The sequence below is a fragment of the Pan paniscus genome, chromosome 11 (genome assembly GCF_029289425.2).
Source record: "Pan paniscus chromosome 11, NHGRI_mPanPan1-v2.0_pri, whole genome shotgun sequence".
NCBI classification, from domain to species: Eukaryota; Metazoa; Chordata; class Mammalia; order Primates; family Hominidae; genus Pan; species Pan paniscus.
Window position 1 is genome coordinate 8048162 of NC_073260.2, and position 27611 is coordinate 8075772.

At 54.4% G+C, this 27611-nt stretch overlaps 1 protein-coding gene across 2 annotated transcripts; it reads right to left on the bottom strand.

Moving 5' to 3' along the window:
- On the bottom strand, positions 1-25695 carry PLPP7 (phospholipid phosphatase 7 (inactive)). 2 transcript variants are annotated; one of them, XM_003822387.6, is made up of 3 exons: positions 25513-25695; positions 18843-21547; positions 1-1339 (listed from the first exon to the last, which is right to left on the bottom strand). In XM_003822387.6, exons 2-3 carry the CDS (start codon positions 19291-19293, stop codon positions 975-977), a joined length of 816 nt encoding a protein of 271 aa, XP_003822435.3. In that variant the 5' UTR covers positions 19294-21547; positions 25513-25695; the 3' UTR covers positions 1-974. The 2 variants fall into 2 exon arrangements, with proteins under 2 accessions (XP_003822435.3, XP_054973542.1); XM_055117567.2 differs by lacking the exon at positions 1-1339 and adding an exon at positions 16321-16492.
- Between the last annotated feature and the right edge of the window lie 1916 nt (positions 25696-27611).

Consider the following 27611-nt stretch of genomic DNA (forward strand, 5'->3'; position numbering starts at 1 on the left):
GCCATTTGCATGTCATCTGTATTGTCACATGAAATGCACATCCAAAACGGGTGACTTGGAAACGACCTATTAGGTCACATGGAGTCCGGCCCCTGGGGGCCAAAGCCTCATCGATGCCCACGGGCGGTGGCCAGCGCTTTCCTCGGGCTGTGGCGCGTGCACCCGGCCTCCCCAGCGGAGAGTCAGCTCACACCCCAGGCCCTTTAGCTCTCTGGCAGCAGCTCCCAAAACGCACTTGAGGAACCAATGATTCCTTGGGGGTTAATAGCTGTTCCCCAAGAAAAGGGTTCTGTGGTCAAATAAGTTTAGAAAACATGGGTTAAAGAAGGTTTAGCAAGAAGCTTTTCTACAGGGCTTGTCAGAGCCTTTACGGCAATAACGGCCTTTGTGAATGTCCAACTTGGGGACAGAGTGTGCAGCACTTCCGAAAGTTATTGAACCACAAAACCCCTTTCCCCCAAAAGCATCTCGCAGGCTGGTGTCCCATGGGCACCCGTTGGAAAGTGCTGCCCTAAGCTGTCGATGACCATTAATGGCAATGGCACCTGCATCAGGCAGTAGGTTGGGGGCATTTTGGCAGGCGTCGTGCTGTGGCGTGATGGGCACAGCCAAGAACTCAACAGTCATGATGATGAAAGGATAAGACAAGACTCGGCCCCTCCCACCATCCTGATTTTTGCTGTTCCCAGAGCAGAAGCTAAATAGGGCTGTCCCCATGGGTGGGTCCTGGCTGCCTAGAGAGGAGACTTGGAGTCCAAGCAAAGGGGCAAGAGGCCTGGCACTGCCAAACACGCTTGTCTCTGGGAGGGGTGGCCTGGGTTCGCCAGCCTCCAGCCAGGAGGGGAAGATGAGGTGGGGGTGGCCGCTCTGACTCCTGACAGCTCTGTTCCACCCACGCCCGCCACCTCGCCACCCCCTGCCCCTTCTCTAGGGCCAGCCCTGCCCCCAGAGGCTTGTGTGGGCCGGCGGGCGCTTCACCAGGCGGAGATGAGCATCTGGCAGGTGCTGGAGGGCATCCAGACCAGCTCTACCAGGCGGAACTGGAGGTAGCCGATGACAAAGCCGGAGAGGACGTCCGTGACGTGGTGGCGGCCGATCATCACGCGGGACAGGCCCACGCAGAGGGCCCAGAGCACCAGCAGCACGCGCAGGGGCACCGCCAGCACCAGGTGGCTGAGGAAGAACTTGGACACCATGGCGGCGCGGCTGGCGTGCCCGGCCGGGAAGGCGTAGATGTCCATGGTGAGGTAGTCCAGGAGGCTGGGGCTCGTCTCGTACGGGCCGCGCCGCTTGATGAGCTTCTGCACGCCGGCCACCGTCATGATGTCCAGGAGCAGGGCTGTTGGGGGGAGACAGAGGCCCCTGGACCATCAGGGCCACCAGCCAGGCCCAGGCCCTGGCCCCCCACATTTCCCCCACCTCGCCTCCCCTTTCTGCTCCTCACTCAGGCCACTCAGCCACACTGACCCCCAGGCAGGGTCCCCTCTCAGGCCGTTGCCTTTGCTGTCTCCCCTGCCTGGCACGTCCTGCCTTCCTGTAGCTACTTCCTTTAGCGGAGAAGCCTTCCCTGACCACGCTGTTTGTAAAAAGCCCCCACCACACTGTCTCCCCTCACCGTGTTTAATTTTTTCATACAGCTTTTCTCATGCCCTGACTTAATACGCATTTTATTTCTTTGGGTTTTTGTTTGTTTGTTTTTTTTTTTTTTTGAGACAGAGTTTCACTTTGTCGACCAGGCTGGAGTGCAGAGGTGAGATCTTGGCTCACTGGAACCTTCACCTCCCGGATTCAAGCGATTCTCCTGCCTCGGCCTCCTGAGTAGCTGGGATTACAGGCACCCACCACCACGTCCAGCTAATTTTTGTACTTTCAGTAGAGATGGGGCTTTGCCATGTTGGACAGACTGGTCTCAAACTCCTGACCTCAGGTGATCCACCCGCCTCAGCCTCCCATTGTGCTGGGATTACAGGTATGAGCCACCGCGCCCGGCCCCTTTTCCTTTTTTTTTTTTTTTTTTTTTTGATACAGGGTCTTGCTCTATTGCCCAGGCTGTAGTGCAGTGGCCTGATCTTGGCTCACTGCAACCTCCACCTCCTGGGTTCAAGGGATTCTCATACTTCAGCCTCCTGAGTAGCTGGGATTACAGGTGCACACTACCATGCTTGGCTAATTTTTTGTATTTTTGGTAGAGATGGGGTTTCGCCATGTTGGCCCCGCTGGTCTCCAACTCCTGGCCTCAGGTGACCTGCCCGCCTCAGCCTCCCCAAGTGTTCACCCATTACAGGTGTGAGCCACTGTGCCCAGCCCCATTCCCATTTTTCAAAAATTGAAGCAAAATTTACATCTTGTACAGTGAACCATTTTAGAGTGCACGCTTCAGCGGCATTCAGCACATCACAATGTCGGCAGCCACCTCCTCTCTCTGATTTCAAAACATTTCATCATCCCAAAAGAACGCCCCGTACCCACGAAGCAGCCACTCCCCATCCCCTTCTCTCCAGCCCCTGGGACACCACCAATCTGCTTTCCTCTAGAGGATTTGCCTCCTCTAGACACTCCATGTAAATGGAATCAGACAGCATGTGGCCTTTTGTGTCTGCCTTCCTTTCCTTAGCATAATGTTTCCAGCATCCACCCACGTGGCAGCACTTCATTCCTTTTCATGGCCGAATAATATTCCACTATATGGATGGACCACTATTTGTTCATCTTCTCTTTCTTTTTTTTAATTGAGATGGAGTCTCGTTCTGTTGCCCAGGCTGGAGTGTGGTGGCATGATCTCGGCTCACTGCAACCTCCACCTCCCGGGTTCACGTGATTTTCGTGCCTCAGCCTCCTGAGTAGCTGGGATTACAGGCGCACGCTGCCTCGCCTGGCTAATTTTTGTATTTTTAGTAGAGACGGGGTTTTGCCATGTTGGCCAGGCTGGTCTCAAACTCCTGACCTCAAGTGATCCGCTTGCCTTGGCCTCCCAAAGTGCTGAGATTACAGACATGAGCCACCGCGCCGGCCTCTTTATTTTATTTGATTTTTTTGAGACAGAGTCTCGCTCAGTCATCCAGGCTGGAGTGCAGTGGTGCCATCTCGGCTCACTGCAAGCTCCGCCTCCTGGGTTGACGCCATTCTCCTGCCTCAGCCTCCCGAGTAGCTGGGACTACAGGCGCCTGCCACTACGCCTGGCTAATTTTTTGTATTTTTAGTAGAGATGGGGTTTCATCGTGTTAGCCAGGATGGTCTCGATCTCCTGACCTCGTGATCCGCCCGTCTTGGCCTCCCAAAGTGCTGGGATTACAGGCGTGAGCCACTGCGCCCAGTGTTTTTTTTTTAAGAGACGGATGTCTCTGGCTGGGCACGGTGGGTCACACTTATAATCCCAGCACTTTGGGAGGCTGAGGTGAGCATATTGCTTGAGCCCAGGAGTCCGAGACTAGCCTGGGCAACATGGCAAAACCCTGCTTGTACAAAAAATACAAAAATTAGACATGTGTGATGGCACACGCCTGTAGTTCCAGCTATCAGGAGGCTGAGGTGGGAGGATTGCTTAAGCCCAGGAGTCTGAGACCAGCATGGGCAACATGGCAAAACCCCATCTCTACAAAAAAATACAAAAATTAGCTGAGTGTGGTGGTGCACGCCTCTCATCCCAGCTACCCAGGAGGCTAAGGTGACAGAGTGAGACCCTGTCTTAAAAAGAGAGAGAGAGAGAAACAGAGAGACAGAGATGGTGTCTCTTTCTGTTGCCCAGGTTGGAGTGTAGTGGTGCAATCATAACTCACTGTAACTTTGAATTCCTGGGCTTGAGAGATCCTCCTCCCTCAGTCTCCTGAGCCACCGAGACTACAAGTGTGCCACCACGCCCAGCTAATTAAAAAAAATTTTTTTTTTACAGATGGGCATCCCACTTTGCTGCCTAAGATGGTCTCAAACTCCTGGCTTCAAGCTATCTTCCTACCTCAGCCTCCCAAAGTGCTGGGATTCCAGGCGTGAGCCACTGTGCCCGGCCACAATTTGTTTATCCATTCATCTATTGATGGCTATCGAGTTGTTTGCGCCTTTCGGCTGCCGTGACTCACGCTGCTATGCACGTATGTGCAAGTGTTTGCCGAGTGCCTGTTTTCAGTTCTTTTGGTAGATCCCTAGGACTGGAGTCGCTGGTTGGTAATGACAGTAACTCTGTGTGTGACTCTTTGAGGAACCCCACTGTTTTCCCCAGCAACTGCGCTGTGTCATTCCCCCCTTTACAGAGGACAAGATGAACCCCTGGAGCTCTGAGCACTCACACCTGAGGCTCTTGCTTTCTGGAATGTTCCACTCTTTCCCAACCCACCACCTCAGGGACCTGCCCCGGCCTTCCAGACAGCTCAGGCCCTGAATGGTTCAGTCTCAACATCTGGCCCTCTGTTTCGTGGCTTTTCCCCCGCAGTCACTGAGGCATCTGTTGGGAGGTGAGGGTTCGCTGTCTGCAGCATGAAGTCATCACTTCGTGGAGGCAGGGGCTGTGCCTGTTTGTTCATAGGTTTTTTTCCCCTGGGGCTAGAAACAGAGGCACAGTCTCCAAACGTAGTTGAGTTACTGGCCTGAGGCTCATAACCAGCGAGGTGGGCTCTTTCCTTCCTTTTCTTTTTCTTTATTTTTTTGAGACAGAGTCTCTGTCACCCAGGCTGGAGTACTGCAGCATGATCTTGGCTCACTGCAATCTCCGCCTTCCGGGTTCAAGTGATTCTCCTGCCTCAGCCTCCCGAGTAGCTGGGACAACAGGTACCTGACACCACGGCTGGCTGATTTCTGTATTTTTAGTAGAGACGGGGTTTTGCCATGTTGGCCAGGCTGGTCTCGAACTCCTGACCTCAAGGGATCTGCCCACCTCCGCCTCCCAAAAAGTGCTGGGATTCCAGGCGTGAGCCACTGCGCCTGGCCTTTCTTTCCCCATTTTGGAAACACAGGGGAGACTTGGATCTCCATCGTGTCTCTGCCACACCCTGCTGTGTGGCCTTGGGGGGCTGCTGTGCCTTTCTGTGCCGAGAGAGGAAGGCACCATGCCAGGACCCCAGTTTCACCCAGCTGATCTGAGTGGCACCCAGATCGCCAATGTGGGGGTTCCAGGTCAACCCTCCGCACCCTTAGAAAGGCCCTTGGAGCTCACACCCTCTGACCTGGGGGTGGGGGTGGCATCGGCAGGCCAGACAGCACCCCCAGGGCAGGTACAGAGTCAGCAGGGAGCCCGTGCCCCTGCCCCCTGTGCTTCCCCATCTCAGGTGACCTTGGGGACCCCAGTGAGGTCACAGCTCCTGCAAGCCCTGCCTCACGGACAGTGAAGACAACACCCACAGTGTAGTGTGGTGGCAAAGCTCACAGGCATCACAGCCAGAGACCCAGCTGTGAGCTCCAGCCCTGGAGCCTCCCAGCTGTGTGACCTCAGGCAAACCACCTAACTTTCCTCACCTGTGAGACGAAGCTCAGGGACACCCACCTCCCAGAGGGGGCCAGGAACCATGCCTGCAGGCAGGTTGCTGACTGCAGGGTGACAAGGTTTCACTGGGACAGAGGGGTTTCCTAGGACACAAGACATTCAGTGCTAAAGCAGGGAAGTCGCAGCAAATGATTGAGTTGGTCCCCCAAACGCCTGGCCCACCAGGAGGGCTGGATAAAGGTCGGGGGTTATGACTCAATGACAGTTCAGTGCAGCCAGATGCTGGGAGCTTTCCTAGAAAACTTTTCAGTATTTATCGGAATGTTCAGCTCTTGGCAGAAATGGAAAAAAAGTAAAAAAAAAAAAAAAAAAAGACACAGAAGACACTATTCACTGCAGAACATTTACAAAACAGAAAACAAAAGTTAGAGTTTAAATCACCTGTAATCCTGCCCCTCAGAGGTAGTCATTGTTCCAGACCTTTCCATCCACTTATAGAGCACAGCTTTTTTTTTTTTTTTTTTTTTAAGACAGAGTTTCGCTCTTGTTGCCCAGGCTGGAGTGCAATGGTGTGATCTCGGCTCACCACAACCTCCGCTTCCCAGGTTCAAGCGATTCTCCTGCCTCAGCCTCCCGAGTAGCTGGGATTACAAGTGTGTGCTACCACGCCCAGCTAATTTTTCTATTTTTAGTAGAGATGGAGTTTCTCCATGTTGGTCAGGCTGGTCTTGAACTCCCGACCTCAGGTGATCCGCACACCTCGGCCTCCCAAAGTGCTGGGATTACAGGCGTGAGCCACCGTGCCCGGCCTTTGGAGCATAGATTTAATAAAGCTTGTAACATGGTTTGCATATGTTGTTCTGCTGCCTGCTTTTGAAAGTCTTGCACCATCACATACCCCCGATCCCCTTGCTGCAGGTTGTGAGGCACTGTGGTGCACCTAACTGTCCATGCCAGGCAGTTAGACTGTTCCAGATCACGCAGTCCTCCCTGGAGGACTAGAACTTCAGGGCTTCCCCTTTTCCTGCCCACTTCAGGGTTGCTGCTTGTAGTCTGGTCTCTCTGTTTGGGGTTTGAATCGTGGCATCTCCTGGCCCCTCTCATTAGCCACAGGGCTGGCTGAGAGCCTTGCACCCTGGAAGTGCCTGGCCAGCACAGGAGGGGGCTGAGCAGGTGCACAGAGGAGCTGGCTGGCCCAAGGAGGGCGGGGCCTGAAGGCCTCGAGAAAACCTTGCTCTACCCTTGCCTGCCAATTTCACGGCAGCTGTTCCCCTGGGCTGGGTCTTCCCAGGAGGTGGCAGGGGAGGCGTGTGGCTGGCCAGCTCGTGTGCTGACCATGCCCGGGTTTCGTGCCATCTGAAGCCTGTGGGAGGTCACAGTTCCAGCAGGAGAGAGGGACTGGGGACTGCCAGGTCCCCAGGGCAGGTGGGAGAGGGAGGTAGCTGTGCTGACCTTGGCATCCCTTCGCCCCATGGAGCAGCTGAGGAAGCCAGCTTAGAGGGGCCAGCTGGTCCTCTCCAGCCCAGGGAGCCCTCTCATCTGCAAGCCCCCCCCCACTTCCCCAAAAATGGCCTGGTGACAGGCTTTCTCCACCTGGCGAGGGAAGGCAGTTCATGGGGAGGGGGTTAAATCTGAAGGCTCTGGAGTCACAGGTGGGGTTCAAGTCTCGCTGGCTGGGGCTTTGAGGAGGGGTCCTGGTGCTTCTGGCCGAGGGGTCGACCCTGCTAATTAAGAACAAGTTCTGGCTAGGCGCAGTGGCTCACGCCTGTAATCCCAGCACTTTGGGAGGCCGAGGTGGACGGAGCGCCTGAGGTCAGGAGTTCGAGACCAGCCTGGCCAACATGGTGAAACCCTGTCTCTACTAAAAATACAAAAAAATTAGCTGGGCATGGTGGCGGGCGCCTGTAGTCCCAGCTACTTGGGAGGCTGAGGCAGGAGAATCACTTGAACCCGGGAGGCGGAGGTTGCAGCGAGCCAAGATTGCGCCACTGCACTCCAGCCTGGGCGACAGGGCGAGACTCCGTCTCTCAAAAAAAAAAAAAAAAAAAAGAACAAGTTCCTTCCCCTCTCAGGGCCTTGGTCTACTCACCCATAGCAAGGGTGGTCCCAGGAGGAAATGAGCCAATGAACCGGGGAGGAGTGTGGTGGCTGACAGCATACTGCTGCCATTACACTGCCTGTGAGTCCTAGCCCCGCCTGGCCCAGGAAGCTGTGGGAGGCTCTGGTCCTGGAGGCTGGGGCGCCGTGCAGGAGCATCAGCGAAGGCTTTTTTTCCTAAGGCCCCACCAGGGTCAAAATTGTCTGGCTCAGGTTCCAAGACCTCCACCATGTCAAGACAAGTAAGAGAGGCCAGGCCAAGCAAGGCCTCCTGGTGGTGGTGGTTGGTGACTGGTGGCCAGCCAGGGTCTGGGTGCCTGAAGAGCTGCCAGAATCTGGGGTAGGGGGTGGTTCATGCAGACCGGGACTGGGCTCCACGGTAGGCTGAAATATGACACCAGCCACTGGAAGGCATGGGCCATCTGTCCTACTGGTGACCAGGTCTTTAGGTTGAAAACCAGGACTCAGCAGCTGATGGGTTCAAAATCTGCCTTTTGAGGCCAGCGCGGTGGCTCATGCCCATAATCCCAGCACTCTGGGAGGCCGAGGTGGGTGGATCACCTGAGGTCAGGAGTTCGAGACCAGCCTGGCCAACATGGAGAAAACCCATCTCTACTAAAAAAACAAAAATTAGCCAGATATGGTGGCAGGCACCTGTAGTCCCAGCTACTTGGGAGTCTGAGGCAGGACAATTGCTTGAATCTGGGAGATGGACGTTGCAGTGAGCTGAGATGGCACCACTGCATTCCAACCTGGGTGACAGAGCGGGACTCTGTCTCAAAATAAATAAATAAATAAATAAATAAATAAATAAATAAATAAATAAATAAACAAAATCTGCCTTTCGAGCACAGGGCCCTAATGGACAGCTGCTGTGGTCAAGGAAAAAGTGGGGAGGAAAGGCTGACTTTACTAAGTCACCCGGGGGGTACACTGGGCCCAGCACCTCAACTCTGATGGGGTGGCCAAAGGCAAGGAGGGCTGGGTGTCTCGACCTCCCCACATGCCCCAGCTCTCTGCATGGGCTGTCAGGATCCATAGGCCAAGAACTAAGCTAGACCCACACCTTCCCTTTTTTTTTTTTTTTTTTTTTCTGTTTTTGAGACAGTGTCTCCCTCTGTTGCCCAGGCTGGAGTACAGTGGTGCAAACATGGTTCCTTGCAGCCTTGAACTTTTGGGCTCAAATGATCCTCCTGCCTCAGCCTCCCATGTAGGTGGGACCACAGGCACAGGCCACAACTGGCTAATTTTTTTATTTTTTGTAGAGACAGTATCTCAGTTTGTTGCCCGAGCTGGTCTTGAACTCCTGAGCTCAAGTGATCCTCCCACCTCAGCCTCCTAAAGTGCTGAGATTACAGGTGTGAGCCACTGTGCCTGGCTCCTTTCAAATCTCTAGCAGCAAAACATTATTTTTCCCAATGAAAGCATACAGACTCGGTGTAGGAAACAGAGTAGCTGGGACTAAATAAATAAAATAAAAAGATGATAGGCCATGAGGGCTCTCCCCTTATGAATGGATGAATGCAGGTATCGAGGGTGGTTCCTGACGAAACGGTGAGTGTGGTCACCTCCTGCCCTCCCAGGCATGTGCTCCCTTGCACGTGATGCAGAAGGCAACAGGGAGCAAGAAGGCCCTCACCAGATGCGGCCCCTCAGCCGTGGACTTCCCAGCCTCCAGAACCATGAGGCAAATTCACTTCTATTCTTTATAAATCAGTGTGTGGTATTCTGTTACAGCAGCACAAAATGGACTAAGACGCCCCACAGCTGGGCCTTTGGGAAGCTGTGGCTATTTCGGGCTGGTTCCCTCTCTTCAGGCCATAATGAGGGGGAGGCTCTGCTCCTTTTCTGCCCTGGGCCCTGTGGGGACCATAGGGCCCAGCCTGGCTGTCCAGCCGGGTTGACCCACCTAGCCTGTGCCTGGTTCATTCACTTTTCCACCCTTTCTTGGGCACCACCGGTTCTTGGGTATTTCAGGCATGTGTCAGGCCTGGCACTGTGAACGAGGCTGGCAGGGTCTCCTGTGGCCAAACGGGACGGTGGGCAGTAAGCACATAGTGACACTGAGCGTTACTCTATCACAGGTGTGACGGGGTGCATGGCTTTTCGCCCTCACCATGCCGCAGCCGTCTGGCCGGGAGGGTTGTGAATGGAAGAGGCAGTGGCCCGCCTACCACCCTCAGACCACAGGGCAGCTCTCCAACAGAGCCGTAGTCTCCCCTGGGCCTCCCACCCCATTCTGCCCTTTCCTGCTGCCCCTGCAGGGCCTCTCTCCCTCCTCCAGCGCAACCAGGCCTTGAGTGACTGTGATTCTGACACTGTGAGCGCATCCTCTGGTGCCCAGAAATAGAAGCAAATGGCGCCATCACTCAAGGCTGATTCCGCCCACGTGGCCCTGTCCAGTCGACCGACCTACATCCTCTTCTTGACTCAAGGAGGGCAAGGAGACCCCTGTGAGGGGAAAGGTCCGCCCAGCAGGAGGCTCAGGGGCAAGAGCCAGGGAGCTGGTGGGAGCTGCACTGCCCTGGACCTGCTATGTGCACGTTTCGGGGAGGTCACTCAGCCTCTGCTGGCCTCCACTCACCAGGATCACCCAGGGTGCACTCAGGCTCCAGAAAGAGACCGGCTTCAAGGTTGGCCACTTGTGGACAGCATAACCTCGGTGTGTCTATCCCCCAGAGCTCCCTGCCATGGATACGCTGGGATGCCAAGGGGCCTGCTCTGATGCTTGTGTGCAGCAGACACTCGGTAATGGACCCCCGGGACCATGTCAGAGGACACCAGGGCTTGGCTCCACCACCCCTCACGCTCTTCCATCCCAACCAGCTCCACTCTCAGCTCTTTGCACAGGGTTGGGGCCTGAATGTCTGAACCCCCCATGCAGGAAGCACAGCTGTCCCCGGGGCCCTGCTGTCCTAGAGGCTTCCCGGCCCTCAGAGGGCAACAAGAACCCACCTCGAGGCCCACCCTTCTCCCCTAGCCCAGGTCCCTCGGGGTTGATGGTGGCCGGGGAACCAGAGTGCTGGAGGCTCCCAGAGGCCAGGCAGGAGCCAGGGCTTTCTTGGAAAAGAGCTGCTGCCATCCTGGAAGATTTGGAATCATCTCCTCCTGAGGCCTCTGAAAATCAGAACATCACTTGTCTGCCAGCAGCTATGTGCACTGTGGGAAGAGGGGCAGCTGGGGTGACCTAGTGTGGCCCTTTGTGGCTTTGGGCTGCTTTCCCCCTGAGGACGCACTCTGTGGGACCAGCTCAGAGCAGGGTAGGGTCTCTGGGGAGTTGGGGCTAGTGGGGTAGGGGTGGGAGGTGAAGGTTGTGGGCTCAGCTGTTCTAAAGCAAGGAACAAGGACAGGGCTTCTGGGATGCCCTGCAGGCTGTGAAGGGCTGGGTTTGTGGGCAGATGTCTCTCTCCGGCTGGGTTGGGAGGAGGGGTCCCAGTGCTCCTGGGCTGGGAAGTCAATCCTGCTTCTCATCCCCCATTCTGGCTTCCGGAAGGTTGGGAGCCAGCCATATACTGCCCAGGGGGTGTGTAAATCGGTCTGAACTTCCCGAAGGGCATTTGGCTTCGGAATCAGAACTCTCCTCCACGTGTCTCCCTTGGACTCAGCTCTTCCCTTTGCAGGAATATCTCCTTGGGAAATCGTTAGGGATGTGGGCCATGATTCATGGCCTGGGATGTTCACTGCAGCATTGTTTATAACACCGAAAAATGTGAAACGACCCAGCGCCCTTCAAGAGACAGACAGGACAAACTGTGGCCTAATCTAGACACCAGAGCATGCTGTGGCCACTGCAGATGATAAGGCCCATGTATATTTATAGCCCAACTATATCAGAAAGCCATGGGGTATGTTAAGTGGAAAAGGCCACTTATAAAATAGGATTTCCAGTAGGATGCCATCTTCATAAAATAAGATATGTATGTAAGCAAACGTGCTTATACAGAGAAAAAAATCTAGAAGTTACTGCTCTAAATGCTAACAATGCTTCTTGCTGGGCAAGAGGATTGGGGTGATTTTTACTGACTTTTTGTAATTCTGCACTTTAAAATCTTTCTTGCCACAAGCACGCATTATTTGTGCACATTTTTAAAAAGTTATTTTTACAGGCTAGGCACAGTGGCTCACGCCTGTAATCCCAGCACTTTGGGAGGCGGTGGCAGGCGGATAGCTTGAGCTCAGGAGTTCGAGACCAGCCTGGCCAACACGGTGAAACCCCGTCTCTACTAAAAACACAAAAATTAGCCAGGTGTGGTGGCAGGCACCTGTAATCCCAGCTACCCAGGAGGCTGAGGCAGGAGAATCACTTGAACTTGGGGGGCAGAGGTTGCAGTGAGCTGAGGTCGCGCCACTGCCCTCCAGCCTGGGTGACAGAGCAAGACTCTCTCTAGAAAAAAAAAAAAAAAGACTCCACCTGCTAAAGCCAGCTCTCCCTATCTTTGAAGACCAGTGGCGTGCAAAGCACTCAGGATCATCAATAGAAAGACTGATGGCGCTGGTTATTCACTCTGCTGAGCACCAGCAGAGTCCTGGGAGCAGGTCCCAGGGACATGAAATCACTAGCTGTGCTGGTGGGCAATGCTGATCCAGAACCTGCCTACTGGCACCACAAACTATTGCATTTCTCTTGCATCCGCTGTGTGGACAGCTGCCAGGGCAGTGTATTAAGGGGCCCTGACCTGGCCTGGGGGTGGCCAAAGGCCCCCCCTGAGGGACTGACTGTTGCACTGAGGCCCACTGAGACGCTGAGAAAGGAGGCTGGGGAGGGAACCCCTCTACTTCCGAGGAGGTAGCGTGTGCGGTTTCCCACAGGAGGGTATCTGAGTGAAGATTTGGGATCAGCCTAAATATCCCTCAGTTAGGAACAGGCTAGACAAGCCTCGTGGAGAGGCTGTCACCTAAATTGTCCCTGAGAGCAAGAGCCAGAGGGCAGGGGATGGGAGAGCTGCCAGAACAGATTATCTGGAGCATCTGAACCCCTCATGCTGGTGCGAGGGACATGGAGGGTCCAGATCAGGATTCCAGGTGGGAGGGCCACAGCTGTGAGAGTGAGGCCAAACCGGGCAAAACACAGCCTGAGAAACACATCACACATTAGCATTCGCACGGGGAAAAATCCAGGGGCACGTGGCCCAAGCTGCGGCAGAGGCTCTTCCTGGGAGAGGGTTTAAGGGAGAGGCTCACTTTCTTCTTGATCTAGCCTTGTAATCATTGCATTTTTTCTTACTACAAGAATGTGTAGGCTGGGCACTGTGGCTCTCGCCTGTAATCCCAGCACTTTGGGAAGCCAAGACCGGAGGATCACTTGAGGTCAAGAGTTTGAGACCAGCCTGGCCAACATGGTGAAAGCTCATCTTTGAAAAATTAGCCAGGCGTGGTGGCAGGCGCCTGTAGTCCCAGCTACTTGGGAGGCAGAGGCAGGAGAATTGCTTGAACCTGGGAGGTGGAGGTTGCAGTGAACCCAGATCGCATCACTTTACTCCAGCCTGGTGACAGAGCGAGATTCTGTCTCAAAAAACAAACAAACTAAAACCCCCAAAACAAAACAAAAAACAAACAAAAAATACCCAAAACCACACGAGATACCACCTCATACCCATTAGGATGGCTCTGATTGAAAAACCAGTTAATGAGTGTTGGCGAAGATGTGGATATATGGGAGCCCTTGGGCATTGCTGGGGGAATGTAAAATCACGCAGCCGCTGTGGGCAACAGTAGGACAGGTCCTTAAACAAGTCAACACAAAATTACCTTGTGATCCAGCAGCTCGATTCTGAGTATACAACCAAAATAACTGAAAGCAGGGGCTCAAGAAGAAGCATATACACCTGTGCGCACGGCAGCGTTACTCAGAACAGCTAAAAGGTGGAAGCAACCGAAGTGTCCATGGGTGCACGAATGGATACACGAAATGTGGTCCATCCTGTAACTGAGCATTATTCAGCCTTAGAGAGGAAGGAAATGCCGGCGCCCGCTACAGCATGGATGGACCTCGAGGATATCATGCTAAATGAAATCAGCCAGCCACAAAAGACAAATACAGTATGATTCCACTTACGTGAGGTCCCTAGAACAGTCAAATCCACAGAGACAGAGTGTAGAATGGAGGTTGCCAGGGGCTGGGGGAAGGGGAGTGGGGAGTCAGTGCTTAATGGGGACAGAGCTTCTGTGTTTTAAGATGAAAGATGAAAAGAGTTCTGGAGATGGATGGTGGTGATGGCTGCACAACAGTGTGAATGGACTCAATGCCACTGAACTGTACACTTCAAATGACTACAATGATCAATTTTGTGTGATGTATAGCTTATCAAAATAAAAAATGACATAAAAATGTAGTTTTCATAGCCAGGCATGGTGGCTCACTCCTGTAATCCCAGCACTTTGGGAAGCCGATGCAGGCGGATCATCAGGTCAACAGTTCAAGACCAGCCTGGCCAACATGGTGAAACCCCATCTCTACCAAAAATACAAAAATTAGCCAGTCGTGGTGTCGGGCACCTGTAATCCCAGCTACTCGGGAGGCTGAGGCATGAGAATCACTTGAACCAGGGAGGCAGAGGTTGCTGTGAGCCAAGATCACAGCACTGCAGTCCAGCCTGGGCGACAGAGCGAGACTCCATCTCAAAAAAAAAAAAAAGTAGTTTTCATATTCAGGAAAATCTCAATAAAGATACTTTTTTTTTAGATGGAGTCTCACTCTGTCGCCCAGGCTGGAGTGCAGTGGTGCGATCTCAGCTCACTGCAAGCTCCGCCTCCCGGGTTCATGCCAGTGAGCCAAGATCACGCCACTGCACTCCAGCCTGGGGACAGAGTGAGATTCTGTCTCAAAGGAAAAAAAAAAGATACTTTTATAGGCCATCAGAGTGGCTCAAGCCTGTAATCCCAGCACTTTGGGAGGCCAAGGTGGGTGGATCACCTCACGCCTATAATCCCAGCAGTTTGGGAGGCCGAGGTGGGTGGATTACCTGAGGTCAGGAGTTCGAGACCAGCCTGGCCAACATAACGAAACCATGTTGGAGAATTGCTTGAACCCGGGAGGCAGAGGTTGCAGTGAGCCAAGATCTTATCACTGCACTCCAGCCGGGGCAACAGAGACAGACTGTGTCTCAAAAACAAACAAACAAAAAGATACCTTCATAAAGGACATAGATCAAGGAACAAGACCAGAGGCATTTACCACCACAGGACAGGCCCATGAGGAAACAAGGATGGGCTTAGTGAACTGGGATGGGCCTGGTCACTGTCACCTGTCACCTGGCTCCCTTCGGATCATCAAGCTGGGTGCTGCTCGGGAGGGAGAAGGGGACAGGTGGTCTCAAGGCATCTAGAGCTTGGAAGGTACCTGGCAGGAGGGTGGTCCTGGACTTCTGACAATGATGACAGTGATAATGATGATGATAATCATTGCTACTTAACCGTTAACCAACATCAGTAAGTGCCAAGCACTTCATGTGTGATTCATCAGGGAGATTTCCCAACAACCCATCTGACAGATGAAGAAACTGAGGCTCAGAGAGGCAAAGTCACTTGCCTGAGTTCCCACAGCAGGGCTGGGATTTGCACCCAGGTCCGGCTGCCTGTGGAGTCCAAACTTTTGCCTGCTGCTAAGGCCCCTTCTGGCTCTGAGCTTTCTAGAGTCTTGACAGTGTGCACTAGGGGAGGGGCAAGCAGGGAGGGCATGGGACTGCTTGCCAAGCAGGGAGCATGCAGAAAACTTCCCTGGGCCCAGTGGACCCCTTCCTAGGCCTCGTAGCTGCAGCTCCCATTTCCCAAGCCCCCAAGTCTGCCTCTTCAGAGCCAAGTGGAACCCAGGTCCCAAACGCAAGCTCGGAGGTCTTGCTCCCAGCCCAGAGACTGCCCCTGGGGGTTAGCTCAGTGCCACGGGGCCAGAGCGGGTGGGCAGGGCTAGGTAGGGCTCCCTCCCACTTCAGTATGGTAGTGATGTCACCGTGTGGCATGGCACCCACCATGCCAAATGCTTTGCCAGCTCCCTTCACATCCCTGCCACATCCCCCTCAGCCCCCAGATAGGGAAACTGAGGCTCAGAGACAGGAACTGACTTGAGCATGTGCGTACAGCAAGTAAGGGTCAGAGCAGGGACCTGGACAACAGCCAGTCTGACCCCAGAGCCTGTGCTCCAGGGTTGAAGGGTGCCCTCCAAAGACAAAAGGACAGATGGAACCTGCAGTGTGCGCTCAGTGGGTGGTCTGCTTTCCCCGGGGCAGGGGACCGTGGGACCTTCCTTCCTGGCAGGTCAGACCAGAGCTGCAGGATTAGAGCCTGCCTTGGCCATTTGCTGCAATTTTCTCCCACCAAGCCGAGGGCTGGGCTGGCATCCCCACAGAGTGACCTCAGGGTCCCCAGACCCACCCGGCCTGCTCTGTGGCCTGTGCTGGATGCCTGACTTGTGCCAGGCCCTATGTCCCCATGGCCTCAATACCTGGATATGAAGACAGTCAACCTCCTCCCAGATCATTCCCCTCTGCAAAGCACACACGCTCCAGGAGTGCAGTGAACACGGGTGATACGCCTGACCTGCAGCCCCACGGTAAGCAGCAAGGAGTGGGGGGGTTTGCAGTCATGGGGACTTGGATTTACTTCCTGAACCTACCGCTTATAGCTGTGTGGTGGGCAAGTTGCTTGAGCTTTCTGAGCCTCAGTTTACTCATCTGTAAAATGGGCATATTAATATTTACCTTGAAAGGTCATCGACAGCTTTTTTACATCATAAAATACAGGCCGTTCATGCCATTGTCTTTGGTACATAATAAAGCTCAATACATGATGTTTTTAAAGATTTTTTAAAATGTCTATCACTTCTGTTCAAGGAGGAAGGCAACTCAAATCTTCGTCTTTATCCTGTGGGGCAAACAGCTTTGTGCCCATGGCAGCTGGCTGCTGGAATGAGCCTGAAGCCTTATCTTAACAAGTAGGTTGCAAATTTTTCAATGTTTGGGGCAGGGGAAATGTTCTTAAAAGCAAACATTCCTGTAAAAAAAAAAAACAAATCAAAGCAGAGCTATTTTACTTGGTGATGTGAGGCAGCTTGCTTGCATACCTCCTACCACGGGGAGCTCACCCCCTTACTAGAGCATCCACTGACTGTGGGTAAGTTGAGATGCACCTCCTTTCTTCTCTGATCCTCCCCCTGCTGGAAGCTTCACACAGTCTGAGCTGGTTCCCTCTCCCTCTCCTCTGAAAATGCAAAGCCAAGCTAGAGTTGCTCCCGGTTCTGCTCCTGGCTCCATCACTGACTAGCTGCACGACCTTAGAACCATCGTCACCCCATGCCTCAATTTCCCCCTCTTTAAGTGGGGAATAATAACAGCACCAAGCTCCATGGGTTATGGTGAAGATCAGAAGTAATGATATGGTTTATGCAAAGCCCTGGAACACGGTAAGCACTCAACCAATGACATCTTCATCACCTCCCTTGTCACATGGGGAAAGAAGGTGGGAAGGAAGAGATGGGGTCAAGGGAGCAGGGTTGAGAGACAGACTGGAGTGTATGCCTTCCCACCCCATCTTCTGACAGCAGGCAACCTACCTCTCTAAATCCCAACAGTCTTCTTGAGCCACGTGGCCCTGTGTGAAACTGTGGATAATGAGAGCAGGTTCTGCCCCTGGAAGCGCCTGGCCTAGTGCCTCGGCCACTTTGCTCTGTCCCTCCCTCCCACGCCCGTGGCACAGCACCTGGAAGAGCAGAGGCCTGTGTGTCAGCTGGAGCCGGTGCAAATCTCAAGCCCTGAGGCTGGGCCAGGTTGCTTTATTTATAGGAACCTCAGTTCCCTAATCTGTAAAATGGGCATGATAATGGCACCAACCTCGTGAGACTGTTTATTCAGGAGTAAATCATAAGTTATTGTAATGTAAATAATTTAGTAATAAGAACAAGAAAACTGGCCGGGCACGGTGGCTCACGCCTATAATCCCAGCACTTTGGGAGGCCAAGGCGGGTGGATCACCTGAGGTCAGGAGTTTGAGACCAGCCTGGCCAACATGGTGAAACCCCATCTCTACTAAAAATACAAAAATTAGCTGGGTGTGGTGGTGTGCGCTTGTAATCCCAGCTACTTGGGAGGCTGAGGTAGGAGAATTGCTTGAACCCGGGAGGCGGAGGTTGTAGTGAGCTGAAGGTTGTAGTGAGCCAAGATCGCGCCACTGCACTTCAGCCTTACAGCCTGGGCGACAGAGCGAGACTCTGTCTAAAAAAAAAAAAAAAAAAAAAGGAACAAGAAAACCTCGAAGGTGGCAGACCCAGCCATCTCCTGCATGAAGTATCCAATGGTTTCTGCCTCCCCGAGTCCCACCCAGAGAGCATAGAGCCTCCAGACTGAGACTAGAGCAGGGAGATACATGTTTTTATTGTTAACTTCCTCTGGAACCGATGTTCTCCGTGGTCCAACCCAATGCCCTTTTGGAAATGAGACCCCTTGTTAATGTTTGCCTTGCCTGAGACCTCCACCTCACATGTCCCTCAAATGATGGCCACACTGGGAAAGACAAGGAAATCGATGCGGGCCTGGCATGGAGGGTGGAAGCTTCCTGGGGCACCTTGGGGACCTGGTGGTGTCCGAAGGGTGGGCCGGACGGGGGCTGGGCATCACCTCTGGGTGGAGGGAATGGCTTGCCTCCACATGGGCCCCACGTGGCACCTGGCACAGGGCGGTGCTAATCTGTAAGACGTTGGTGGCAAACACTTTGCAAACAAACAAACCCACAACTGGCCCCCCGACCCCTTCTCCAGTGACTCCCCCTGGGAGGGAGCAGGGAAGAACTCCAGGGGGCTGTGAGTGGGTGGCAGTCCCAGGGGAACTCCCTGGGTCCCTAGACCCTGGGGAAGAAGCCTGGGCAGCTTTCCGGGTTCCTGAACCGAGGCGGGAGGTGCTCGTGGGGCAGCTCACGGGAACAGCCTGGCTGGGAGCTGTCAAGGAACGAGGACCTCAGCCGTGGGGCAGGAGTCAAACAGTGACACCCCATTCCAGGATGCCCACCAGAGCCCTGACCGTCTCCCTTGAGGCCACCGCCTCTGGCCCAGCCTCCCTTCAAGCTGCCTCTGGGCAGCGGTGCCTTTTGCTGAGCAGGCCCTTCTCACAGGGCCACAATGGCCTCTGTCTTCATTTGGCATGTGGCAGGACAGCCTCGTCTATGCATCCCTGGCTGTCGCTCCCCCACGCCGGAGCCTGCCTGTTTCTGGGGCACCCTTCCTGCCTAACCTCATTAGACCATCCCAGCCGGCTTCTGAGGGCTGTGCAGGTCCCGGCCAGGGTGGGGCTGGGCAGGCCGGGCTGCCTCCCGAGGGGCCTGACAGTGAGTGGCGGGCGGCAGGCACACTCACCCAGGAGCAGATTCATGAGCACCTCCTGGCCGGCCAGTGTGCTGCTCTTCACCAGGCAGAGGATGGTGCCTCCGATCCAGGGGATGCCGTGGCCCGTGATGCCGATGAGCTTGACCATGGAGCGGGCACTGGCCCAGGACGCCGCCCGGCCAGCGCACACCCCCAGCCGCTTGGACATACAGATATCGATGGCCAGCAGGGAGTTGAAGGCGATGCCCTTGAAGGAGGGGTTCAGCTGCATGCAGTCCTCCTCTGGCAGCTGCTGTGACTGGCGTCGCTCTCTGGCCCCATCACCAGCAGGTGGGGGCTGTGCTGATGGGCCCGAGGCCTTTCTGCCCGAGCTGCGGGGCTCCGGGCCCCCCTTGGGGGGCTGGTTCAGGGACAGGAACTCAGCCCGGTTGAGGACGTTGTTGCGGTCCCGGGCACGGGCCCGGCTCTGGGAAGCTGGCATGGTGACCTCGCTCACCCCGAGAAGGCCGATGCCAGCCCGGCTCCAAGGGCCTTCTCCCCGAAGACAAGAGCTGCCCCCAGAGCCGCCACCGTGGCTGCCTCCCTGCCTTCTCCGCCGCAGCTGTTAAATATAGTGTGGAGAGTTGCACATGGCTGTTTATCTCCGCTGCCACCCAGCTCCAAGGGGACGTCAGTGCCAGCCGGGCAGCCAATCGAGCCCTCCAATGCGGGGCCTGCACCAGCAGAGCCTCCGGGAGGTGAGGAGTCCACAGCTGCGGCCTGGCTGCCTCGGGCCTGGGCTATTTAAATCGGCCAATGGCTCATCCCTGGGCTTGGGGAACTCTGGGAAATGTAGTCCTCCGGCTGCTCTGGACTCTGCAGTGGCCTTGGCCTCTGAAGGGGCAGAGGTGGGACCTGGGCTTACCCTGCTTTTACCAGCTTCCCTCTGAGCCGTCCAGACCCCTGCAAGCCAGGCCTGCCTGCCCCAGCGGCCTGGCAGCTTGGACCTGGTCCTGTAAACTGGACGGTGTTGCTCGGGCCGAGGCCTCTTTGGGCACCAGATGGAGTGAACGACGTCACTGACAGCATCATCTTGGGTCCCTGGGGCCAGGTCCAGCTCCTCCCTCTGTGACAGCATTCATTCAGCTGGCAGGTCTTTTTTTAAATCAGTCTTGAATTCAGCTTCAGCGCATCACAGTCCAATCAAACGACAATCCGTGAGCTCTGATTTCCACCGGAGGGAGGGGTCATGAGTTGGTTGGTAATGGATTGCCTCTTGGAGGTTGCCTCCACTACCTGGAACTTCGCAAAGGACGGGAGTGTGACAGCAGCTTCAGGCAACCCGTAAATAGTTTCCGAGCGCCTGGCAGTGTGTCAGCGCTGGGCGCACTGCAAAAAGCTCACAGCTCAGTGGGGATGGAAAGAAGGACACGTGTAAGTGGTCACAGGTGTGCAAATGTGTGGCAGGATCCTAGAAGCGGGGCTCTGGGGGCTCTGGGTCTGGTCTGGGAATCAGGGACGGCTGCCCCCAGGAAGGAAGAACAAAGGGGGAGTCCCATTCGGGGAGAGCCTGCCTTGCAGGAGGCCCAGGAGGCCCGTGTGGCTGCATGGGGCCCAAGGGGCGAGAGGCTGCAAACCCAGAACGCAGACCCAGAGGGCCCAGCTGAGGATTCGGGATGTGAGGGAGGTATCCCTGCTCCCATCTGCACCACCTGTGGGAACCCGAAGTCTCCACAGCCCTTTTAGGGCTGATTGGGCCTGGGCTCGATGGGGGAAGCTGCCAATTTAAGCTGACCAGAAGAGTCAGAAGTGAGCTCCTCCGTCTCCTGATTCTCAGTGGCCAAGGCTTGTCTGCTCGCCCAGATGAAGGCAGGGGGCTGCAACTTCTCTTCCAACCATGGAGTCAGCCCACGGTGCCTCAGGCCCACCTAGAGCCTCCCAAGAACAGGAAGCTGCCCTGGGAGGGAGTGGGTGTTCCCTGGCCATGGGGGACGGGCACCCAGGCTCTGGAGTCAGACAGATGGGGCTCTGCCCCGCCATCAACCAGCTGGGAGACCTTGAGCAAGTCACTTGGCCTCCCTGGGCCTTGGTGTTTCCACCTGTCACATGGGAATGACAGTGTCCACCTCTTAGGGCTCTCATGAGTCTGGGTGAGACAGTGTTTGTGAAACGCTGAGCTGAGTCCCTGCTGCAGAGTGAGTTAGGAATCGATTTCAGCCCTGTGGGTTAGTAATTGATTTCATTTGACAAACGAGGCACAGCCGTCTCTTCGTTTTGAGTGCCCTCTTCAGAAGGGCCCAACCCTGTGGTCTGGCCTCCACCCCATCCCTGGCAGGGATGAGGCCAGAGTCCAGGAGCCCTCAGTCTGGGGTTCCCTGCAGATGCCCTGGCTGGGTCCAGCTGGGCTGGAGCAGGCTAGACCTGCCTCATTCCCCCCTCTTCCTCTCCAGCGTGCTCCACTCAGACTGTGCGGCCATAGAGGGGATGTCGTGGCCGCGAGACGTCCTGCCATCTTGGGTGCAGCAATGATGACATGTGCTGCTTCATCTCGGACACTAGACGGCTGGAACCTGGCGCAAATAGAAGTGTGCACGCCAGGCACGGATATTGAGCGTGTCAAGCTCTCTGTGTGCTGAGCTCTCTATGTGTTCAGCTTATCGACAAAGTCTAATGACAGTCCTGTAATGCAGCTGTGATATCCCCATTTACAGACGTGGAAGCTGAGGCTGAGTGGGTGAAGGCCTCCAGCCAGGAAGCTGAAAAGAGAAGGGGTCCGGCTCCTAAGTGGTCCCTATGGGGGGTGGCACGAGGGCCGCTGGACTCAGATCCCTGGACCACGGGGAACTGATCTGCTCATCTCCCCACCAAGCACTCACCCCATTCTCCCTGGGTGGCCTCAGGAGGGGCACAGGAGCCCGGCCCAGACAGGGGCTATTAATACCCAGAGGCTGTGTCAGCATTTCGTCTGGCTAGAGCTGCTGGCATGTTCTGAGAGCCACAATGGGCCTCACACTGTTGGGGCCATGGGGTCTGATTTGGCTCCTGCCCAGCAGTAGTTAAGACATAAAGTCTGGGGTAGGATGGCCCCAGGTTCAAACCCTGGCTCAGCCACCTCCAGAGTGACCCCAGGCAAGTCCTTTCGCCATTCCAAGCCCATTTTCCCCTTTGAGGGCTGGCAAGAAGATTGTGTGAAGGGCTCTTTCTGTCTATGATGGTTTTGGGTGGCTTCCTCCAGGACCCTGAGACCTGCTCCTCTCCCTTGTATGGTGGGGTGACTCTGTTCCCATTCTCAGGTAGCTGGGAAGCAAGAGCAAGCAAGCTTGGTGGGCTAACCTGAACCACCTACTATAGCACCCAGATACAGGGAGGCAGGATGGGACCACAGACACTCCTGGTTGCCTCAACCCACAAGCCTTTATTTTTACTTTATTTTTTTAGAGACGAGGTCTCACTATATTGCCCAAGTTGGTCTCGAACTCCTGGGCTCAAGTGATCCTCCTGCCTCCTCCTCCCAAAGTGTTGGGATTACAGGCACGAGCCACTGTGCCTGGCCCCCACAAACCTTTATAAGCACCCAATATGGGCCGCACAATCCCACTTCCCAAGAGACTGAGAATTCATTCATTCATTCATTCATCCATCCATTCATTCAATGCTTTTATTGATTTCGTCCTCTCATTGATCTCGCAGTCTAGTTGGGGATACCAGGACACACATCCACAAAATAATTAGCCAATTTATAAAAGAGTATAATTTTACCAATAGCCTTATTTTTTCTTACTATCAAAGTGTTACATACTTACTGCAATAGATTCAACACACGCGGTTGATATAGGTTTCATCCTACCACACAGTGTTAACATGAGGGTGATCAGGATATAAAGGGTTTCTCACTTGTCTCATTTCCAATTACTAAAATATTTTGCATCAACCAAGCATTACTTTATTAATTAGAAAATAATATATACTAAATAATCTATATCTCTACATATCATATATATGCAACATACACAAAAATATGAATTTAAAAATTATTATTATTTTTTGAGACAAGCTCTCACTCTGTCACCCAGGCTGAAATGTAGTGGCATGATCTTAGCTCACTGCAATCTCTGTCTCCCGGGTTCAAGTGATTCTTATGCCTCAGCCTCCCGAGTAGCTGGGACTACAGGTGCATGCCACCACACCCAGCTAATTTTTGTATTTTTTGGTAGAGACGGGGTTTCAACCATGTTGGCCAGGCTGGTCTTGAACTCCTGACTTCAAGTGGTCTGCTGCCTTGGCCTCCTAAAGTGCTGGGATTACAGATGTAAGCCACTGCGCCTGGCCCCAAAATATGCATTTTAAACATGTGATGACGTTATACATTCTTCTGAAAAGCAACCTATCCTTTTCACTTAACGATATAAATCTGGCCATGTTTCCATGACACTCTATTATTTTTCAAAGGCTGCCTGGCATTTTGTCACATGGATGGGCCAGAATTTGTGTAACCAATCCCCTGTTATTGGACATTTCATTGTTTCCATTGTGTAACTATTCAAAAACTACTCTAGGGTGGCTGTCCTTCTGCATATATCCCTGTGCCCTAAAGCAGGATAGAAACAAGTAGTCAAGGCCGGGCGCAGTGGCTCACGCCTGTAATCCCAGCACTTTGGGAGGCTGAGGCAGGTGGATCATTTGAGGTCAGGAGTTCAGGACCAGCCTGACCAACATGGTGAATCCTGGTCTCTACTAAAAATACAAAATTAGCTGGGTGTGGTGGCTAACGCCTGTAATCCCAGCTACTTGGGAGGCTAAGGCAGGTGGATCAGGACTTTGAGACCAGCCTGGCCAATGTGGTGAAACCCTGTCTCTACTAAAAATTCAAAAATCAGCAGGGCTTGGTGGCGTGCACCTGTAATCTCAGCTACTCAGGAGGCTGAGGCAGGAGAATCGCTTGAACCCGGGAGGCAAAGGTTGCAGTGAGCCAAGATCGCGTCATTGCACTCCAGCCTGGATGACAAGAGCGAAACTCCGTCTCAATTAAAAAAAAAAAAGAGAAAAAAGAAACAAGTAGTCAAGGTGGGGTGGCTGGGACCATGCTGGGAGGGATCCCCATGGGATCTGGTGGGCTAGCCCAAACTACCTACTGTAGTGTCCAGACATGGGAGGCAGGATGGGGCCACAGACACTCGCGGTTGACAAGGCAAGTCCAACCACCCTCTTCCCATGTTAGAGGAACAAGTGCAGGCCCAGAGTGGTGACATCACTTGTGAGGCCACACAGCTAGCCAGGGCCAGAGCTGGGACTTAGGCAGGCCAGTCCCTCTGACTCTGAGCCTGTGAGCTGTCCTCCTGGCTATGTGTCCCACAGCTTCTCTGTTCCCTGCCTGCTTGGCCTCATCTGTCGCTCATTCACTTAATCATTCAGTTTCACTCATTCACTCACCAACACTTTTTTTTCTTTCTGAGACAGGGTCTCGCACTGTTGCCCAGGGTGGAGTGCAGTGGCATGATCTTGGCTCACTGCAACCTCCAACTCCCAGGCTTAAGTGATCCTCCCACCTCAGCCTCCCAAGTAGCTGGGACTATAGACGCATGCCGCCACGCCCGGTTAATTTTTCTGTTTTTTGAAGAAATGGAGTTTCACCATGTTGTTCAGGCTGGTCTTGCATTCATGAGCTCAAGCAATCTGCCCACCTTGGCCTCCCAAAGTGCTGGGATTACAGGCGTTGGCCACCGCACCCAGCCTTCACCAACACTTCTTGAAGCCATAATGTGCCAGGCCCCATGGACGGACCAATGAGAAGAGCAAAGATGACCTTGGTGGCCCTGTCCCCTTAGACCAGTAGACGTCCCAGGAGCCTTGCTCCACCTGGGCCTTGTTCCAAATATCGATTGCTGAGAGGTGGGCTGGGAGTGAATTGATTTGCCAGGGCCCACAGCTGGTACAAGGATTCAGACCCAAAGCTCAGCCTAAATCCCTAACCATCTGACAATACTACCTCTCTCTCACTTGACAGCAGGATTTTTCTGGCAGCTTTTGGTACCTAGAGCAGTTTGGACATTGCAGACACTTGTTTTCTGTCTTTAAGAGTTTAAGATAGTTACCATAAATACAAACATGCATATTTATCCCTGGCTTATACCTAACCCTTGCTATGCCTGTGCCAGGCTTGGAGTAAAGTTTACGCCCTACATCACCCAGTGTAACCAGCACAGACACTTCACAGACAGGGCTTTTCACGCCCTGAACACAAAGGGGAAAACAAGCTCAGAGTTGAGGGATCTAGCCAGGCCACTGCATGAACCAGCAGGGAGCCCCAAGTCAAATCTCACCCCCCACCCCTTGCCCTCTTCCCTCTTCTGCTCTCTGCTGTTTTTTTGTTTTCGTGTTTGTTTTTTTGAGACAGGGTCTCGCTCTTTCACCCAGGCTGGAATTAAGTGGCGTGATCTCAGCTCACTGTAACCTCCGCCTCCCAGGTTCAAGCGATTCTCTTGCCTCAGCCTCCCGAGTAGCTGAGACTACAGGTGTGCACCACCACGCCTGGCTAATTTTTTGTATTTTTAGTAGAGATGGGGTTTCATCATGTTGCCCAGGCTGGTCTCAAACTCCTGAGCCCAGGCAATCTGCTCGCTTTGGCCTCCCAAAGTGCTGGGATCACAGGTGTGAGCCACCACGCCCAGCCTTCTTTTTTTTTTTAAAGCCCATATCCCTTTCGGACGCAGCATAGCCTCACCTCTTTATTCTGTGAGTGTTTGGGGTTCTGTGTCCTGCTAGGAAAAGGCTAGTCCCCCGGGGCGGGGACTGTCGTCTATTTGTTCACTGGTGGGACCCAGGTGCTCAGGCAGTGCCTGGCTCATAGTAGAAACAACTTCCAAGCCGGGCTCGAACCTGCTACACACCTGGTCATCAAAGATGGCCAGTGGGACACTGTTAGGGGACTATTGTGACACTATTGGGGGACTGACGGCAGAAAGGAAGGCGAGGGAGTGGGTGAGAAGCTCCACTCTGGGTGGGGCCAACGGCCTGGCAGCTGCAGGGGAGAGGAGGGAGGGTCCGCCGCGGGCTCCCCTGCCAGGAGGGCGAGGGAGCCCCGCGGAAAGCATTTTTCACCCCCGCCTCCCGCCCGGATCGCTTTCTCAGTTCGCATTTCTAAGGCCGCTCCTGGGTTATTTTGGTCGGGAAACCTGATCCTTCGCTGGGTTTATTTTAGCACCTTGGAGAACTCCCAGTCCCGCACCCGATCCCAGGCCGCCCCCTCCGTCCTTCCCCGGCGGCGGGGGGCGGGGGACTGCGGGGCGTGTTGGTGGGCGGCGCGCCCCTGGCCCGGCCGGGGTTGCCCCCGTCCCCCCACTGGCATCTCCTGCTCGTGGGCTTCTGACCTCTCGGACGGAGGCTGCTGGGTGGGACTGGTGGTGAGCGGGTGCAGAGGGGCAGCGTCGGGGTGGGCGGGGCGGTGCTGAGCGCGCTGCAGCTCCGCGGTGCCGGCCTTGGGCAGCCTGAGCCTCCGGGCCTGGGCTGGGAGACTGTGCGTTCTGACGCGCGCCCCGGGCGGGGAAGACCTTAGGCGCTCAGGGCGGTGGCTGGAGGCTCCTAGAAACCTCCAGGAGGATGGGGAAGCCCGGCCAGAGCGGAAGTGGAGGGTGTTGGGGGGGTTCGGGGGGCGGAGTGCGAGGCCAGGAGCCCTACCTGGGACCCTCGGTGGGCAGCGAGGGACAGTCCCTACTCGCCCCTTCCTGATCTCGATTCAGCCTCAGTGACTCAGACTCAGCCCCACACTCACACCCAACACACCCGCATGTGCAGACACACTTGCACACTCACACTCATGCACACCCACAGATGTGCTCACCACACAATCCAGTTCACAGCCACACCCACACAGACACACAGACACATGGCCTCACCCACAGACACACATGGACCCACACACACAACCAGAACACACACTTAAACACATCCTTACACCCCCCACACTTTCATCCCCTCACACAATACACACACGGTTATACACAACTTGCACACACTTGCCCATCGACACCCATACCACATATGCTCATTCACACCATTACACACCCCATACACACATGGACACACACACCCACATGGCATGCAGGCACATACACTTACAAGATGGACACACTCATACACACCCACAGTCACCAACAACTGTCAAATATAGCCTCACATGCAGAGATGCACACTCACATCATCACGCAGAGATGCACATGCCCCCACACGCCCTATCCCACTGCACACACACCCCACAGCCTCACACCCCACAGCCCTGGTGCACGCACCCTTCCTCCAGCTCAGCAGCAGACACACACATCGAAACAACTGACTGACATACCTCCTGATTTATAGCCATCAATGCTTACTCATCACCATTTTGAGCATCAATCTGTACCTATTTATTATTGATGATAATTAATACCCTCATTCATGGCTCCTGGCATTATCCCCGACATCTCAGGGAAGGGGATGTGAGTGCTGTTGTCTGGGCCTGGCTGTGACTCCTCCGCTATATCTTCTCAGTGCCTGGCCCGGCGGACGTGTCCGGTCCACACTGGGGAAGGAATGAGCTCGAACAGTGGGCAGGTGGGCTGAGAAGCCCCAAGCCTAACTTGCCCTATAAGCCATGTGGTTCTGAGCTTCGGCTGAAAAGGCCCCAGCCTCCAGATTTGCAGCCAGCACAGGCGGCGGTTTCAATCCCTTGTCCCATGCCCTGCCATCCCCATGCGGCACCATGGCCCTCAGTGGAGAGTGACGCTCTCACTGAGTGCAGGGCCAGAAGACCCGGGTTCTAGTGAAGGAAGCCTCCCTGGAGGACTT